The sequence below is a fragment of the Hippoglossus stenolepis genome, chromosome 13, assembly GCF_022539355.2.
Source record: "Hippoglossus stenolepis isolate QCI-W04-F060 chromosome 13, HSTE1.2, whole genome shotgun sequence".
In the NCBI taxonomy this organism is placed as follows: Eukaryota; Metazoa; Chordata; class Actinopteri; order Pleuronectiformes; family Pleuronectidae; genus Hippoglossus; species Hippoglossus stenolepis.
This window is the reverse complement of record NC_061495.1, coordinates 22,205,865-22,224,436: the sequence shown is the minus strand read 5'-3', so window position 1 is coordinate 22,224,436 and position 18,572 is coordinate 22,205,865. Positions and strand designations below refer to the sequence as shown.

General features: G+C 42.2%; 1 protein-coding gene across 3 annotated transcripts in view; it reads right to left on the bottom strand.

Annotated features, from left to right (window-relative positions):
• kalrna (kalirin RhoGEF kinase a) overlaps window positions 1-18,300 on the bottom strand; it is a 132,749-nt gene extending 114,449 nt beyond the window's left edge. For 2 of the 3 annotated variants that reach the window (XM_035174234.2, XM_035174233.2), the window contains exon 1: window positions 18,013-18,300. In XM_035174234.2, coding sequence (XP_035030125.2) covers window positions 18,013-18,079 — 67 coding nt within the window. In that variant the 5' untranslated portion in view covers window positions 18,080-18,300. The remainder of the gene's footprint in view (window positions 1-18,012) is intronic. The other variant, XM_035174232.2, reaches the window with a different exon arrangement.
• Window positions 18,301-18,572: the final 272 nt, after the last annotated feature.

The following is an 18,572-nucleotide window of genomic DNA, read 5'->3' as shown; positions in this document are numbered from 1 at the left end:
GAGCTGAGTCAGCACAACACACACACACACACACACACACACACACACACACACACACACACACACACACACACACACACACACACACACACACACACACACACACACACACCCACAGGAGAAGTGCATCAGAATATATAGAAGCCTGGGATCAAACAGTGCTGGTCTGAGTAGAAGCAGACCAGAGGAAAGAACCAGGGATTCTGATTCACTGATTTAAAGGGTCAGTTCAACCCAAATTGTGGAAAAACAGACTCTCGCCACTGAGATCACGCAGAGATGTTCACAGATATCTGACCCTAAAGTCCAATTCATGCTTCTGTGTGAAAGCTAGGCCATACCCTGACGTGTACCTCCCCAAAAATGTAACTACATGTCGAGGTGATGGAGACTGCAAGAGCTGTGATTGGTCGACTTGGTAGCATTGCATTTCCGACAGACTCAATGCCAGTTGTTAATTGAGTTGAAGGAACGAACACGGACGACGTCTTTCTTTTCTTCGTTGCAATTCTTTACGAAAAGTATTTGCTCTTCAACATCTATCAGCTCCAACCCCAAAATGATCCTCGTAGTAACACTCTCCATTGTTCTGAAGTAAACAGAGACACCAAATAAGCAGACCAGAAACCAGAAGGCACTCAACGCCATAGAAACTCTACTGCATTTCGGCAATGGTGTTGCAGAATTTTATTAATGAATCCTTTAAATATTAGTGGTTGTAACCACAGAGTGTAAATCAAAGATGGACGACATGACAGCTCTCAAAAGTGAAGCCAAAACCTCTCAATCACCACCTACTGGCTGGCTTCAGTTGAGTCATAAACCAGGCCTCCTCCATGTTAGCGGAAGGGACTTGGACCAAACCGAAAAAGTCAAAGTAAACATTAAATGCATTATTCTAAAAATGGTTTCTGTCATTTTAATAGTTGTTATCACACTGATGTTTGTTCAAGTATTTTCTGATAAGTTTGGTTTTAATTAGTTATGTGATTAAATAAAAACGAGTTTGATTGTCATGATTGACAGCCTAGACTGACTCATGATTGGCCGAGCATGTGTATCCGGACGGCTCAACATCGTGATCATTTCCAAACAGACTCTGGCTCCAAATCAGGTTTTTGGCACAAGATGGCCTCGTTCGTATCCAGGATATTTTAGCGTCATTTCTAGATCGTAGAGGAAAGGAGAGACGTGGCATCCATCTTCATTTAGAGTTTATTAACAAAACAGATTTTTCAGTTACAGGTTTATCTTATGACTGTTAGGGGCCTTTCCTACATTCTTTCTTGGTTATCAAAATTTAATTTGATGGAAGTCACATCTGGTTCCACTGAGTTTAGCCGACGTTTGAAGGATTTGAGGAAAAGAGGTCAAGGTTATAGAGCTGCGAGTGTAAAACGGTCATGAAACATCTCTGGCTGATATTCTCATCCTTCGCAACACCTGCGACAATAAGTAAGAAAAATGTAGATGTTTCCTTTTACCCATCGGAGCATCTAGACGTATCAAACCACACACGAACACAGACTCGCTTATTCTGCGGAGACACACACACGACCCTGATTAACCAAAGTGGACAGATGTCAAGAGGAAGCCGGAGGTGCCCTCTTGAAGGAAACACTGAGCTAAAGACAGAGAGGAACCAAATGTTAAAACATGGAACACGTGTTTCAGCTATCAGATGAAACTCTCGCCCTCTCTCCCTCTCTCTGGATCAGCTTTCAGTCTCCAGACAGCAGCTGTCTGTGCAGAGGAAAAACTTAGACGGAGTGGTCAGACATGGAATGTGTGTGTGCGTGTGCATGTGGATGTGTGTGTGTGATGTGTGAAGAGGGTGGTGACAGTTAGATACACAGGCGCCGCATTCACTGCAACAATAATCATGTTTCTGATCTATATCACAGGAATGATTTATTAGACCCTTTGATGAAACCGACTCAAAACCATAAATGAAACCATATTTGTGTGCCTTCCATTGTCTGTGGTTTCATGTTATTATTCAATGAATTTATGGATTATTTAACTGTCTGAGTATGTAGTTCAGTATTATTTATACATGTCTGTATATGTTATTTGTATGTTGTTAAACTGGTCAGGGACTGCCGATGAAAACTAGGCTGTGTGGCTAAATCTGGCACATTTACATGTTGGACCCACATGCTAAGTAATTTGCATTTGTGCATCATCCCGCTAACACACAGACAAACGGACAGGGGGCGAAAACAAAACATCCTTCATGGCAGAGCATGAAACACTGTGCACGGGAAGATTCAAAACGAGTGCACATTTGCATTTGAACAGTCGGTGACGCGCAGTGTTATTACTGAGACTTTGTGGCAGCGTAAATATTTGCAGGCCTTGGATTTTGCAGCGGGATCCAGTCCAAACTACACTTTGGACAGTTCACGACAGCAAATTGATGGAAGCTATGTTCAGAAAACCATGTTGATTCTGTAATCCATAGCAAAGGCAGGGAAGAGGATTTGGTGGAGGCCAACATGACACAGCAGGAGGCAGAATGTGGAATATCTGATGTTCATGGTTTGGATCCAGAGACAATGGGCCAGTGATGGGTATAATATGGCACAAGCTCACACACCTCTGTCAGCAGGAGGGACGAACACATGCTGCCTTTCTTCTGTCTCATTAACAGGTTGTTTTTTCCGGTTCCCTCTGAATATTGAGCGTCGTTGTTGGAAGAGGAGCAGTGAGATTAAATTGTCAGATCATGGATGTAAAGCTCCCAATGCTCAGATGATAATTGCAGCCTGAACTCTGGAATATTAAGGATTAATGTTTCCACTCTGGTTCTCTTTGTTCTATTAATACTCCACAGTAAGCCAGGTTCTGTTCGCTCAATTACAGCCTGACACAAATGTTCCTGTGTGCGTCTATGTGTGTCTGTGTGTGTGTAGCCTCCTCTAAGAATGAACTTTAATTAGCGCTTGGTTCAAAGAAAAACGGATTAAAAAACACCGCCAGGAGAAGTCAGAGAGAAACACTTTCTAACAGAAGAGGATAAAAAAATGGAGGAGATGAATAAAATAAATGAGTGCACAAAGAAACTGAAGAAAGAAAGACAAAGAAAGAGGGAGTAAGAGGAGGAGGAGGGTTTACAATCAGTCCCAGCTGCTTCATTCATTCTGTGTGCATGGAAACTATGAACAGAACTTTGAAAATGAATGAAATTCGGGGATTTACACGCACACACCAACGCACCAACTGCAGCGCGACTCTCCTGCAAAGAGCTACTTGTGGTTGCACTGGAGTGTTTTCCGACACACACACTCACACACACAAACCCAGAGACTCAGGCCAAACCGCAGCAAACTAAATCTTCACATGCCCGAGAGGCTGGAAGCTTTAGGATGAAGTGAAGTTAAACTGAGGACAACAAGAAAAAACAGGGAATGTTCATGAGGCCCAAAAAGACGCATCAGTCGACACGTTTGCAAACAGAGTCAGGTTCAGCCGGTGGAAGCAACATCGACCTGTAAATCAGTCAGGTCACTGATCGGTTCCTTATTAATTTGAAAGTTATGATTCAGAGTTGTGGGAGTCGTGCTGAGATCAGTGACCAGACATGACGAAAACATGAACTTCAACACCACAGCACAAAATCGGTCTGTTCTGTCATTATTTATACTCTTTGTTGTGTTTATGGACCAGAGCCACGTTTTGATATTAAAAGAAACTTTAAGCTAAAAAAAATCATCATCAAATTCTAGTCTGTGCCTGTTTATTGACGGACAATCACATATAGCATGTATAGTTCGAGCTTGAAGCTGGAACCAGAGACAGGGAGATTATGTTTCCATCTGCATCCGTTTGTCTATTAATTAGCAGGATTACACAAAAGCGACTGAAACGATTACTACGAAACTCGGGGGAAGGATGGGTTCTGGGTCAGGGAAGAACTAAACATTTTATTTTGTGTCTGATTCAGGAATGTTTTGTCACTTTCTTTAACATTTCAAGAAGTTTTTAGGACGTTTTTTCCAAATTCTTGCTGATTTCTCAAAAGGAGGCTTTGATGGAGGTATGAGCTCTAATGTTCATCTGGGATTTTGGTCAATATCATGTTATGGTGGAGATTGGAAGTTGTCTAGTCGGATGTTAGACGGGGGGGGGGGTTTAACACTGGACATAGAGGACATTTTAACCTACATTTTAACATATATTTATATATTTTACTGCTTTATTTGTTACTTCTAAAAAATAACTATCTTGTTAGATGGTCAGATGGTCAGATAGCGTCGGAAACATCTTCCTCCACAACATTCCAGCGTCGTACCTGAGGAGCGGGTGGCGGTCGACCGTTTCTGTTCCTTTCCAAAACTGTGTGCAGCACGTTTATGAACTTTCAAAGCAATTTCACGAATATTCTTACCGATGTAGGGCTGTGCCGTGACTGTGAATTTTGATACTGGATCATTTTCTTTATGATTTCCTATTTAAGTCGCTGTCAACAGTAATCAAGGCTGTTGTAAATTCATTTGAGTGACATTTTTTTCTATTTCTGATGTTCCTCTTCATCTGAGAGGAACAGGTTAGGTTTGGTGAACCTGTCAGAGATTGATGGCCTCCCTAATAAAAACAGCATTATGATGAACTGGAAACAGACCAACTCAGACTCCCCCTGAATCCAATGGATTAGCGAGACATGGGAGTTTCTAACTGACCGTAAAGTGAAGGCTGACATGTAGAGAAATGAGCTCATCGGTCTGACTGAGCTTCATGATAAGAAAACCTCTGCTCCTGAGGTGATGTTACTGCAGTCACAGTGTCTGGTTTTCATCTTGACCACTGTGAGTTCACAGCTATATCCAGGTTAGACAACAACAGTCTGCTTCCTGTGCATAACTGTGTTCATATCACCTATAAAATGTGATGTAGAGAGTTTGCTTAGAGCCAGACTCTGCATCCACTCGTCCATCTGTGCCACACATGGCTATAGTATGATTTCTTGTTGGGAAAAACACGTTTAATTTATATGTAAATGTGTAAAAAACCCCGATATTATAAAGGTAAGACATTTCTACCTTTATATAACAGTGTCAGTTTTTTCGAGCCAACGTTCAGCCCTGATTAACCCGCAAACTAGGCGGAAAAGAAATCCCTTCAAACTTTTAGTGATCACGTTTTACATAGAACACATGCTTTTACTAGACCTCATTTACCTCATTTACCACACACACACACACACACACACACACACACACACACACACACACACACACACACACACACACACACACACACACAGTAGTTTCCTTGTTTACCAATGGCGGGCAATAAAGTGTTTTACTGCTGTGTAGTACAGAGTATAGAGGCTAATTACTGACTGCAGTGAACTAATGAACAGCCCTGGAGTTAGCACATGAGGAGAGAGAGGTATATCAGAGCAAACCAAACTGACAAACTGCCAACAGGTCACATGTTGGTCACATGGCACCGTGACGCATCCAGATGCATGCGTGTCCAAAATAACGTTCTGCTAATATATGCACTGTATAAATGTGTGTGTGAATGGGTGAATGGCAAATGGCAATTTTTTTCACTGGAAAGTCACACAAGTAAAACAGCAATGTGGGCCGTATCCAAGAATTCAGTTTCAATGAAAGCAACTCACACCAAAATGCAAAATCCAGGCATGAAAGTCGTTTATTGGATTTTCTCTGATTTGATGGGATAAACATTTGGTTAAATGTCATGATTGAGCGCTGAAACTGATTTGTGATTGGTCGAGCCTTTGTATTGGTGGGACCTTGATATCCCGGCTCCACACCACGATTGCTACTGCGAATAATCTGGCTCCAAATGACGACAAAAGTTCAAGATGACAGAGTTTGTATCTGTAATGTTTAGGCTTCATTTCTGGATAATGGTTAGGAAGTGAAGACGCTTCGTGCATCTTTATTTACAGTCTATTATCTCCATGTCTTCTTTCTTCTCAAAAGAAACGTATGGCAGGTTTGCAACAAGCAATTCGTAAATCAATTCCAACGAGCATCACAATTGAACGGAAGCTTTTTATTGCCCGACAGATGTAGGACTAGAATCCAGATGGTTACAATAAAAACCGGAGAAAAGCAGCAAAGCTAAGAGAAACTAGAAACTAGAATGACTGAAATGGTTAATCAATGCACCGATCTGTCAATTTTCTCTCCATCAACCCATCGATTAACTGAAAAGTGCTTCAGCAGTCAAAACAAAACGAAGAGTGAAAAATCAGAGCAGGTTCTGTTTTTAAAAAAGGAGCAAGACAAAAGGAATCAATAACAGATGAAGAGAGAGCACAGGTCTGACTGACTCGCCCTCAGGGCGCTTATCTGCTCTCTGACAGCTCAGCCCGCCGCCGGGAGCCGTAGCTCTCTCTCACACACACACACACACACACACACACACACACACACACACACACACACACACACACACACACACACACACACACACACACACACACACACACACACACACACACACACACACACACACACACACACACACACACACTTAAACGAGGGGTGGTGAGTAATTACTCCCGGTCAAACATACTGCTCCTCTCAAAGGAAGCCCTGCTAAGTGTGTGTGTGTATATGTGTCGTGACATTCAAGCTACGATTGGTCGAGCTTGGGCCGCAGGGAGCAGAACAGAAAAACCTATTCTGATTGGATGACTGGACCATTGGCTAGAATAAAGCCTCTCCAGGGATCCAGGAGAAAGCTGCAGTTTCTTTATTTGATATATTTATATAATTTGTGAGAGTTATTTCAAATTCAAACGTGGGGCAGTAAGGACACCTCAGAATCCTCACTGAGAAACACAAGAATTCTACAGCAGCCACTCTGTCATTGGGGTATACGCCTATAAATAGCTGCCTGTACATCCCCTGTAGAGATCTTTGACAGGGGAGGCAGTGGGGTGGAGACAAAGAGCCAAACAGGGAAAGTAATTTAAAGGAATCATATGATGTTTTTTTCAGTGTTTCTTTCAGTGTGTTATGAAGGTTTTTTGAGAATGTATAAGTTCTGCAAAGTTAAAAGGCTCCTCTCCTGAACCTTGCACCGTTTCAAGCAAACCTTTTCGTTCAACATGGAAACCTGGAATATGGATTTGAGATTGAAAATGCATGACATTTTAACTTATACATGGCAAACATTCTTTCAGGGTTAATTCTTGTTCAGTTAATTTTACTGGAGATTTATTATTGTTTTACTATTTACCTAATTCTATTTGCTATGTACTTAATACAGTCAAAGTTTTTGTTTTTCTTCTCTGATTTGAGTGTCTGAGGCAAAGAGGGCATTTTTTTGTTATAAAAATAAAACAGACTCAATTTATTTGTACAAATATATTTATAGAATTGAAGATAGATTTTAACAGATGTGGCTTTTAACAGCTCAGTGCTGCTCTGTCAATCAGGATAAAAGCTTCCTGTCTATCTTACACACACACACACACACACACACACACACACACACACCTGCCCACAGCAGTTAATGACATCAAGGTCTATTAGCTAGCAGCACTAAGCAGCCAGTAACACACACACTCACGTACATGTCTGTAAAATGTCTTTGTGATCGATTATAGTCAAAACGGATGCTGATTACACACACACACACACACAAACACACACACCATATGGCTGCAGCTGTCCCAAGACTAGAAAGCTTTTAGGGAGGGAGGAGACAAAAGGAGGAGGAGGAGAGGAAATCCTTTCTTTGTATTTATCTATTTAACAATCTTTTTCTCTCTCTCTCTCTCTCTGTCTGTCAGAGTCTACCTCTAGCTCTCTCTCTCACTTGTCCCCTGGTGGGTAATAGGGGATAATCCACTTAAGCTGTTTCTCTCCTCTCTCTCTCTCTCTCTCTCTCTCTGTTCCTCTCTGTCCCCCAACAACCACCCCCACACACACACACACACACACACACACACACACACACACACACACACACACACACACACACACACACACACACATCAGTCTTCACACCCATCTGCCACTGTTCCTGGCACTGGGTGTGTGAGTTGAAGACAAAGACAGAGATGGATGAAGGGAAGGAGGGAATCCCGGCCTCTCCTCAGCAGCAGCATCTTATTGTTCCTGATGACAGTACACACACACACACACACACACACACACACACACACACACACACACACACACACACACACACACACACACACACACACACACACACACACTCACACCCTCTTAAATAATGAATGTGTTGCTCCTCCCTCTGAGTTTCCTCACCATGACTAAGGACTGAGGCCTCATTTAAAGGAACAGGACACTGGATGTTATTCTTATTGTATATCAAACTGATGGGATCACACGGGTCAGTAGACATAGGATCAAATGATGTGTGCCATCTTCAAACTCGGCCTCCATTTCCATTGCAGAAACACACCTGTAAAGCTCCGTGACTGCATCTTGCATGACAAAATCTGTCCACCGACAAACACACAGACAATAAACACCTGCAAAAATATTCAAAATGACCTCTGTGCTAGTTCCTGCACCATATTTTTCCATGCACGCACACTCACAAGATGAAAATCATACTCGCCAGGCTGCCCTGCACTAAGACAAGTTGAGCACTGGTTTTATTTTGTTCAGTTTTACTAACGGAACAAAAACTTCCATTAAGGTCCAAAATACAAACACATTAATGAGCTACAGCTCTACATTGGGTGACACACATACAACCATCCCACTGCCATAAATAGTCCGATACACATCAAATATGTGGCCGAATAACAACAAATACACAATTTCCTTCTGTTTGATAAAACCCACAGTGTGCAGCTGTCGCAGGAAATGACTTACCTTTGTTATAAAATAAATATTTGTGACATGAAATCAATATTGTTATCATCTACAGTGGATCAAATGACAACATGATGAGCATACAGAGAGTTATCGTCTGAATCTGCAGCTCCTCTCGGCTTTAAAAAACTTCCTAGTGAGTTTCAGCTTATTGTTTATCTGAGCGACCCACAACTTCACCGTTCTGATTCACTCTCCAAGTATAATTCTGGCCACAGCCGGCAGTTGTTTTCATCAAAAAAGCTCTGAAGAGGCTCTGTACACACTGGTGCGTGGATTTGGAGGCTTAAAGGGAGTTGGTGGAGACCAAAAACAGAGCTAAATGAGAAGGAATATCAAGTGGCAATATGTGACAAGTATTGGTATACCCAGTGTGTGACATGCAGTGTGGCTTGGGCCGCTAATTTCTGTCCGAACAAATACGAGCCAGACAGAAAACGCTCCAAACCCAAACTGACCCTAAAGTTTTCCCAAAAATAACGTAGATGAAAACTGAACTTGAATATCATTCAAAAATGTCTGCAGGAACCCATCAGGAAGCCACACTCTAATATACATTTTCAGGTGTGTTAGTATGAACGAATATAAATTCTGATACAGAGCTAAAACATTAATTTCTGTTTAAAAGCGTAGCAGAGTCGTCTTAGCTTTAAAACTACACTAATGCGACAATCAGCAATATTGAATTCCAGCTCAGAGCGACTACATTGGATGAAGCCTGTGTTGAAGACGCACCAGCTGCATTAACAGTTAACTGACAGATCATACAAATCGGAGGATTAGCTCTGCACCAAAGCTGCTTTGGGAAATTACATTTTAATAACATGATATTCCAACATGGTGCCGGGACACCCCTGCTGTGCACTGCATGTATAACACGACGGTATAATGTCGACTCCATGGGAAATGAACAGTGTAGAAAATATTAAGACCAAGAAGAGATGGTAAAAAGTGTTGAACTGTAAAAAGTAATTTCTCCAGATTTGAATTACCAAAGTAAGTTCACAGGTTTTGGAGAATATGAGACTGTTTAGATGAAGACCTTGCATAAAGATTGTTGTGGCTCCACGTTGACTTAAATGATGTCAACTGCATCGGCACCTTATGCAACATCATGACTTCCAGTAAATGTGTTTCAGGGGCTTAAGTGTTTTCTCTTTTCCCTTTACCACAAACTTTGGGCTTGTAATTTTGTAGAACCTTTACATTCACCTATAAAGCACTTTATAGGAAAGAAACCCTGAAAAAAACATAATTTAAGCTCCTACATGCAAAGTCAGTCGCCTCCTGAAAATAAGTCTAATAATATGTTAATGTAAATTCATGGCAGCTTACGATCATAGGTTTCAGTGTAAGTGCTAGTAATACTGGTGGATTAGCATGAGACCAGGCAGTGTTAGTGACAGTGTGATCTCATTAAGATTCACTTAAACAACAGCCTTTATCATTAGCCTTAATCCCTCTACATAAACTGGATAATTGATTGTAATGACGCCTCAGCTCCGACAAACTGCAGCTTGAGATTCTGATGAGAAACATTAAAGAAAACAACACACATCATGAATATAATTCATCCAAAATCTCTGCCTGTCCCTCTTTGCCTACCTGAGTTTGAGCGACTACATTGCAGGTTAATCTGGCTCTAAAACGGGAGGAAGCAGTGTGTGTGTGTGTGTGTGTGTGTGTGTGTGTGTGTGTGTGTGTGTGTGTGTGTGTGTGTGTGTGTGTGTGTGTGTGTGTGTGTGTGTGTGTGTGTGTGTGTGTGTGTGTGTGTGTGTGTGTGGATTACTGGTCATTCATCCGTGTAATGTCTCTGCTCACAAACTACTCAAACACACACAGACACACATACTGTACACTTTCCATTTTTATCCAAAGACCAGCCGAGTCTGTCTAATTCTCGCACACACATGCATGCACCCACACACACACACATACACAATATCTGCCATGTCAACCAGAGGAATTAAATCTTGTAATTATTTCCTTTATTGAAAGAAACCTGTGCCAGCAGACATGAGGTGCAGACTGGAAGTTTCTCCTCGGGGTGAGATGAGGTCTCCCTCGCAGACTTTTATCCTCAGAGTCCGATGATGGTTGTGTTCAGGGTGAAATGAGGTCTCGTCAGAGTGAAACAAGATCTCCTCTTAAGGTGAAATAAAATCTGACTTAGTATGCTTCAAATGAAACCGGTCTTAAGGTGCCTTCAGGCAGCGGGACAACAATGATTGTGCAAGTTTATTGAGGGTCGACTAAAATCCTGGTTGCACTTTAATGTACTGTGTTTATATAGCACTTTTATAACCATTACAACCAGATGCATTAACATGCGACACGTATACAACGCAACTCTATCACACTCGTCCACCGATGGTCAATTTCCTGTTTGGTGGTCGGCCTTTGGGAGCTTTTGTCTCACAATGCGATCCAGGACGACTGTTTAGGATTAATTTTTTAATCCATCCATTGTCTCTAATCTCTGTAAACAGATTCTATGTGTGAATATGAGGAATCTGTGGTGGAGGGACAAGGTTTTAGGGCTGGAAGCCTTCCGGTTTCTAGTTTGATCCATCAGGTTTGAGCAGGTTTTGGTTGCTATTAGCTTTTAAAATTTTTCTGCATTTATTCATTCTGGACCAAAAACCTAAAATTCCCAAACCTAAAAAATATCCCAGTCTGTGTAGAGAAACATTTCACTGATGTGATAAAAGAAACTGACCCAGATATACATCAGTCTACATCAGAAGCCCCCAAATTATTGGCCATTTCCCGCAAAGGCTAGTTCGTTGTCAGACATTAGCCGATGGGCTTCAAAAACAGTTATCGTTTCATGGTTGTTGGGGCGATGGAGCCAATCCCAGCAATGCTCACATTCCCACAGGAAACCTTTCCATTCTGAAGCCTCGGTTTTACATTTTGTCCAGAGTGAAACCAGAGGTTTCAGGCACTTCAGTTTCCAGAGTCTGCGTTAATTTTTATAAACAGTTCATGGTTGAAACCCCAAACCTTCTTGCTTTTGGACGACAGTGCAAACCTGTCAACTCATGTGTCAGACAGCACAAACTCCCACACTGTACCGTGGGGTCGACTACAGATGCTCCAGTCTGGCCCTGCAGCTTGTTACTGTATGTGCATTGCTACCGGCCTGATTAGGCAAAACCAGACATAACCGATGCTCATTAACGCGGCTTCTTTATCATTATAAAGGTCATTGTTTACCGAATCAGCGGGAAATCATATCACCATAGCTACAGACGTTGTTTGTGGCTCACATCAGATGAGGAAATAAAATCTAATTACCTGTTCATGCAGACAGCGGGAGCCCACCTCACTCCTCACTGCTGGAATATGAAGGGCACACGCTGGGATTCAATCCCACGAGAACAGGCAGCTTTTAATGCCAAACAAGCCAACAGGATAAAACGATGTATTAACCTTGTGTTTCACCGGAGAAGTCGGGTCTTTGTAATTGGATTTTATCTAGAAGATTTATGTGAACCAGCGTTTAGCAAGATTCTGCTTTTAGCACGTTCATGAGGCCGCTTAGTGTGAGGGTAGCCTTAATCTCCCAGCATGCCCTGGGTGAGGAGCTGCTGTGCTTCACCTGTTTCCAACACAACTCAGACCAGAATGAAGCTTCCTCTGTTATAAGCTGACGTCAGTCGCCTGGCAAACTCTCCGACCTCTGATTGCATGTGTGTAGGTATGAATGCGTGCGTGTCACTTCCTGTTTCCCCTTCTGATAATTTGGGATCCTATTTATAAACGGGATGATTAGCATAACATTGAGCTGCTGTGCCGCCTGCACTTTCCTGCAGGGGTTGTGCGTTTGAGTGTGTGCTTTCAGACTCAAGCCCGGCACATGATGAGCACTTGAACTGTTGAACATTTATTCATTTATTCATTCAATCGGCTCTTTGTCAATGACTCTTCTGTTGCTCCTTTTTTAATCCAAGGATTCTTGCTGCAGAATTTCCATTTAATATTTTATTTCCAATCACTTCCTATAGATGCAACATTCAAATAGATCAACTTCACTTTTTTTTTTTAAGTGCCTCAGCCGCATGTGTTGAAAGGAAACACAAGTAACTGACAAAATAAATAGAAGAAAGACGAGTCGAATAAATTTGAGTGCAGAACAGTTTTAAAATCAGCCATTCATCTGTTAAAGCTGGGGCACACATTATGATTGATGAGCTGAATATACTGTAGTTCTGATTTGGGTATAATGTCTAATTAAGTCAAGTTTGTGGTGCTGAGAAATCCTAAATCTTATCTTTATCTTTAAAACTTCTACTCTTAGGACCAGTAGATTGAACAGTTTAAAGATAAAATGCTGTGTTGAATGACTTAATAATCCAATTGATCAGGTTTCAGTGCAGAAACAGAGCTCAGACAGAGCGTCACTTTCTGAAGTGACGCTCTGTCTCCTCCTGCTCTCTCTACATTCATCAATTCATCCCGATTGAGCTCTATTTATTCGTCTTTTCTTTAAAAATAAATCGGTGTATTCATGTATGAGATTGTCTGGGTCCGACTCGTTCAAAACAGGAAAGTGTCCGGAACATTCAGGTGAGGGGGGGAGTCTGGGTAGAGCAGCAGGAGGCAGGACATGACATATAAATTCTGCTGTGGAAAGATCAGTGTTTTACAGAAAATCAAAGAAGGTGGTAGAAAAAACTACTGACATGAATTCTACAAGCATTTGGACGTCACCGCAAATTCAATGAAAGACTTGCATCTGTTGTTTTGTTACTGTATCAACATTAAGTCAATTTAGTCACAAAGGAAGTAAAGAGCAAAGCAACTGAATGCAAAGTGTGTAACAGGATTTTTTCTGAGGAGCTGAATCTGTGATGGGACTGAAACTACCACAAATTTGATGAAACGCTTGCAGAAGCAACATGCATGATAAAGTTTACAAGGAAAATGAAATGATACCAGATGATAAAAGTTGTGCTGCACAAGCATATGTTTCTTATCTCACTCCACAGCCTGACAGCTTCCTGGACAGACGGAGGAGATGTTACACATAGTTAGTAAGAGAAGAAGAGTAAGGTCGACTTCATTTTATGAGATAATGTCAGAAACATGCAACGTGATTTATGATTTGCTCATTAACAGATCGGTATCACTACTGAAAATGAAATGAGGAGGTGGGAATGAGTCAGCTCCAATTTCCTCTGTACTCAAGTCAAAGAGTCGTTCAGCTGTTCACACACAGTCGTGCATTTTAATGCTCTAAGTTTGTTTTTTATGTCGACAAAAATAATTAAATTTCACTTGTGTGTGTGGCTCATTCCTCCTCCTACTCACAGAAAAATATGAAGCAAACAAAACTAACACGAAGATTAAATTCAAAGCATCACACTCTGCGCTGCAGTCCATGCTGCGAGGCCTAATCATCTCCATACAGAATCAAACACGCAGTTGTAGTTTTTCCAATTTGCATAGGAGAATAAACTGTTGGACATCTGAGTTTTACATTACACAGCAGGTGCGGAGTATCTTTCATTAGATATGACATAAAACGCAATAATGAACCCTCCAGCTAATTTTCAGCACTGCAGACAACAAGAAAACACACACTGTGAAAAAGAAAGTGATGGCTCATTTCCCTACTTTAAACTGAACGGCACTCAGTCCAGACACATACCTCCACCATGGCCCAACAGTCCCTTAATTTTTAACTCTGTATTATTTTTTTTCGAAATCAATTAATGACTTCTTCCCTGATCCATATCACACCCTTCCACCAAATTTTGTGGTTATCGATCCAGTAGTTTTTGCGTAATCCTGCTATCAAACAAACAAACGCAGACGAAAACATAGCCTCCTTGGCCGGTGTAAACATTCAACCATCAATCTGAACAACTCTAACCAGCTCTGAGCCTTTGGGACTTACAACGATGCATTTAAGTACTAAACACATACATGAAAACATAATGTTTAATGTGAGTCCAGCTTGATAACCTCTAACTTCAATTCTCTCTGCGTCTCCACTTCACTCGTACATTTGTTTAACCTCTGACCAGATTTCTATGAATCAGATTGTATTTTTCGGCCCCGTGACTCATGATGAGTCAAACGGAGGATTTCCACGTCCACCTGCTGGAAATGTTCCAGCTGACAGTCATGTAATATCATGGGAGAGAGGCAGAGGAGACGATCACACATGGAGCTGTGTGTTACTGCAGACAACACACACAGCGTCTCACAGAGAGAGTGTTAAGTGTGTGTTTGATTTAATAAACTGCCTTGGCTTGGATTGTTCATAATAAAGTTATGGGACTGAATTACACTCGGGGGGGCAAGGCAGATTTCAGGGTGTGTCCCCCTCCAGCACTGCTGCAAACTCAGAGTTAAGTCTATTTAACATGTGTATATGTAACCCCTTTTCTAAACTGATAAAAAAACATTTATTATTATCATTTTCACACACTCTATCTCTCTCTCTTTCACACAAAGTCACACTAAATCACTGTTTTAGACTTATTTCCATCACTGAACCCAATTAACCACAAGTATCAACACATACATACACACAATACAGCAACACATGAAATCTTCATTACACACGGTTTTATACTGCATTATTACCCTTAGATATGATGAGACACTAAAGTCGTTTTCACACCTGAAAGTCTGAACCAGGCCTTGTGTGTTTGTTCCATTGTTCCCATTTGATCTGGTTAGTTTTGGTTTCACATTATAATTTATGGGGCAAACTAAAGATCGGTGAATAGACCGCGTGTGTCTGCCAGTACCATGTTGTCAGTTGGGCAGATAGGTTTTAGCTTTCACTGTAATGTCAATATAGTTTTACTACAGGCAAAATTAACGTCCTAATCATTCAAACATTGTATCGTCTGAGGTGAAGACTGCAGCAATCCTGCAGCTGCTTCCTCTTCATCTAGCGTTTGATACTGTCTCAACTTTCTGTGATTGGCCTGAAGGTCCGAACTATCCAGAAAAGTGTTTTCACACTGAAAACAAACTGAACTATCTGGACCCAGACCTCCACCTTTGTTCGGACAAAATTTTGTCCATTGATCCGAGGCACCTTTCCTAATCAGGGTTAGGGTTAGGGTTAGGGTTAGGAGAACATTTTGGGGGGAAAGTGCAATTCCTTATTATGTGCACCCAATGGTCCAAAATGGTCAAATACAATCAATTTACAATGATACATGACAAAGAAAAAACGGCAAATCCTCACATTAAAGCAGCTGGAGCCAGATAAGTATTGATCCTTTTGTATTTATCAAAGAATCAGCCAGTAAATGTTTAGCCAATGGACTAATGGATACTTAAATAGGCAGGTGAGTCGTATCAACAGCTGTCAAAACAAACATGGTCTGATTTCAGCTTCTATTAAAGGGACGAGCTGCTGCTAATCTGTTTCCCATCATGTCACTGATTTCAGACCAAACAGCAGTTTGATGATGTCACTTTGGAAACAACAAGTCAAATATTTATCGACTTAATCAATGAATCAGTGATGACGAGAATTTGCCAGTTGCAAAGCCAAGTATTGCTTTTGAGCCAAGAATCTCTACAAACAGATTCTGCATGTGAATGTGCAGAATCTGTAGGACAACGTTTACCGAAATGCATTAGCTGTCGTATTTCAAGCCAAAATGCCGCTCAGACCTAAAACATCATGTTAACGGTTTGTAAACTCGCTAGTAAAAAATCTGCTCGTAGAGGTCGTCCCTCAACTCCAACTCCATTCTCACATCTCACGTTGCTAATTGGACTCCAAACAGTGTACGGCAAATGGAAGACAGACTCTTGGCCCCTGATATCTGGGCCCCAGATATCAGCTGTCTATACCGGAAGCCCCGAAATATTGGCCATCAACCCGAGATACAAATTCGGCATCAGACAATATATGGGCTCAGAGATTGAGCCATTGTGCTCTAGTAGAAGTTCCAGACATATAATGCTTTTCTGTTTCCTACCATGTGACTGATTTTCAGACCAAACAGCAGTTTGAAGACGTCAGTTTGGATATAGATGGACAAAATCAATGAATCAATGATGAAGACAATATGCTAGTTGCAAACCCCAGTTTAATCTCCATAATCAGAGCCGTGTGGTTTCGCTAGTTGTGAAAACATCTGGTCATAGATGTCGTTTCTCAACTCCACATCGTGCTGGCATCCCACTTTTCTAGTTTGACCAATCACGTTTGAGCAGGTTTTGGTTGTCCGCAGGTTAACAGTACATGTGGAGAGCAAAAGAGGCGAAACACATTGAAACTATCGGCCTTTTAAGCCAAAATGACGTCCGGACCTAAAGGACACCTGAAAACTTGCTGAAAAAATCTGGTCGTAGATGTCTTCCCCCAACTCCAACACCCTTCACCCATCTCATGTCGTTAATCGGGAACAGTGAAGACAAGAAGAGTCTTGGCCCGGATATCAGCTGTCTACACTGGAAGCTCAGAAATATTGGCCCCAGAGACTAATTCGCCATCAGGCAGTGGCCAATAGGCTCTGAGAATGAGCCATTATGCTCTGGTAGAAGTGTCAGACACACACTCTTGTTACCAAAACACACACACACACACACACACACACTATATCCATTATCACACCCTGCACACAACTGCACAGACACTTTGTCTCACCTCAGGACCATTTAGATCAGTTTAGTCACAACCATCTGTCCTTTTCATTCTGAATGCATCAGTAGAAGACACAAACACACACATGCACAAACACACACTGACAAACACCATGGTTATCAAACCTCTGATTCATGCCTGGACGACACAAATCGTCCTTTAGCAGCATATTGAACAGACATCTTGAGCTTTACTGCAGCTGATCTTCTGTGATTCCTCTTTAATTCCTTATCTTTCCTTTGTGGAGACCGTCAGTGCAACACACACACGCACACAGACACACACACGCACACACACACACACACACACACACACACACACACACACACGTAAAGCCTTCTTGCAGCAGCACACACAGCAGGATTTCACGTCATTTTCAGCTGGATTTTGACGCTCATCTTGTGCTGGCCCCTCTGCAGCGGCTCTCATGTGCTGCCGGTGACATTCAGCAGACTTGTTGTGATGCTGTTGTTGTGTGTCTGTGGGTGTCTGTGTGTGTCTGTGGGTGTCTGTGTGTGTCTGTGCAGCAGCTCCTGGTTCTACCTGGTTTGTAGAAGGCATCAGTGTCGGGGTCGCTGGGCGCCTCCTCGGCCGCTTCTGCAGGGTTCATACCGGAATCAATACAATCCAGCGACAAAGGAGCGGACAGAAAATAAAAGGAGGAGAAGAATCCCTGTCGTCTCTGAGTCCTCACATGTTCTCACTTCACCTCCCTCTCTCTCCCTCCATCCATCCCCTCTTTCTTTCTCTCTCTCTCTCTCTCTCTCTCTCTCGCTCTCTCTCGGTTGTTTGCTGGTTCACTGCTGGCTTCGTCTCTCTCTATTGTTCCCGGTCCAGCCTCTCTCCCTCCCTCTCCTCCCCCGTACCTCCCCTCCCTCTCTCTCTCTCTCTCTCCCTGAGTATCTCCCTCCCTCTCCTCCCCCCGTACCTCCCCTCCCTCTCTCTCTCTCTCTCTCTCTCTCTCTCTCTCTCTCTCTCTCTCTCCCTGAGTCTCTCCCTCCCTCTGCTCCCCCCGTACCTCCCTCTCTCTCTCTCTCTCTCTCTCTCTCTCTCTCTCTCTCTCTCCCTGAGTCTCTCCCTCCCTCTGTTCCCCTGCATCCTCC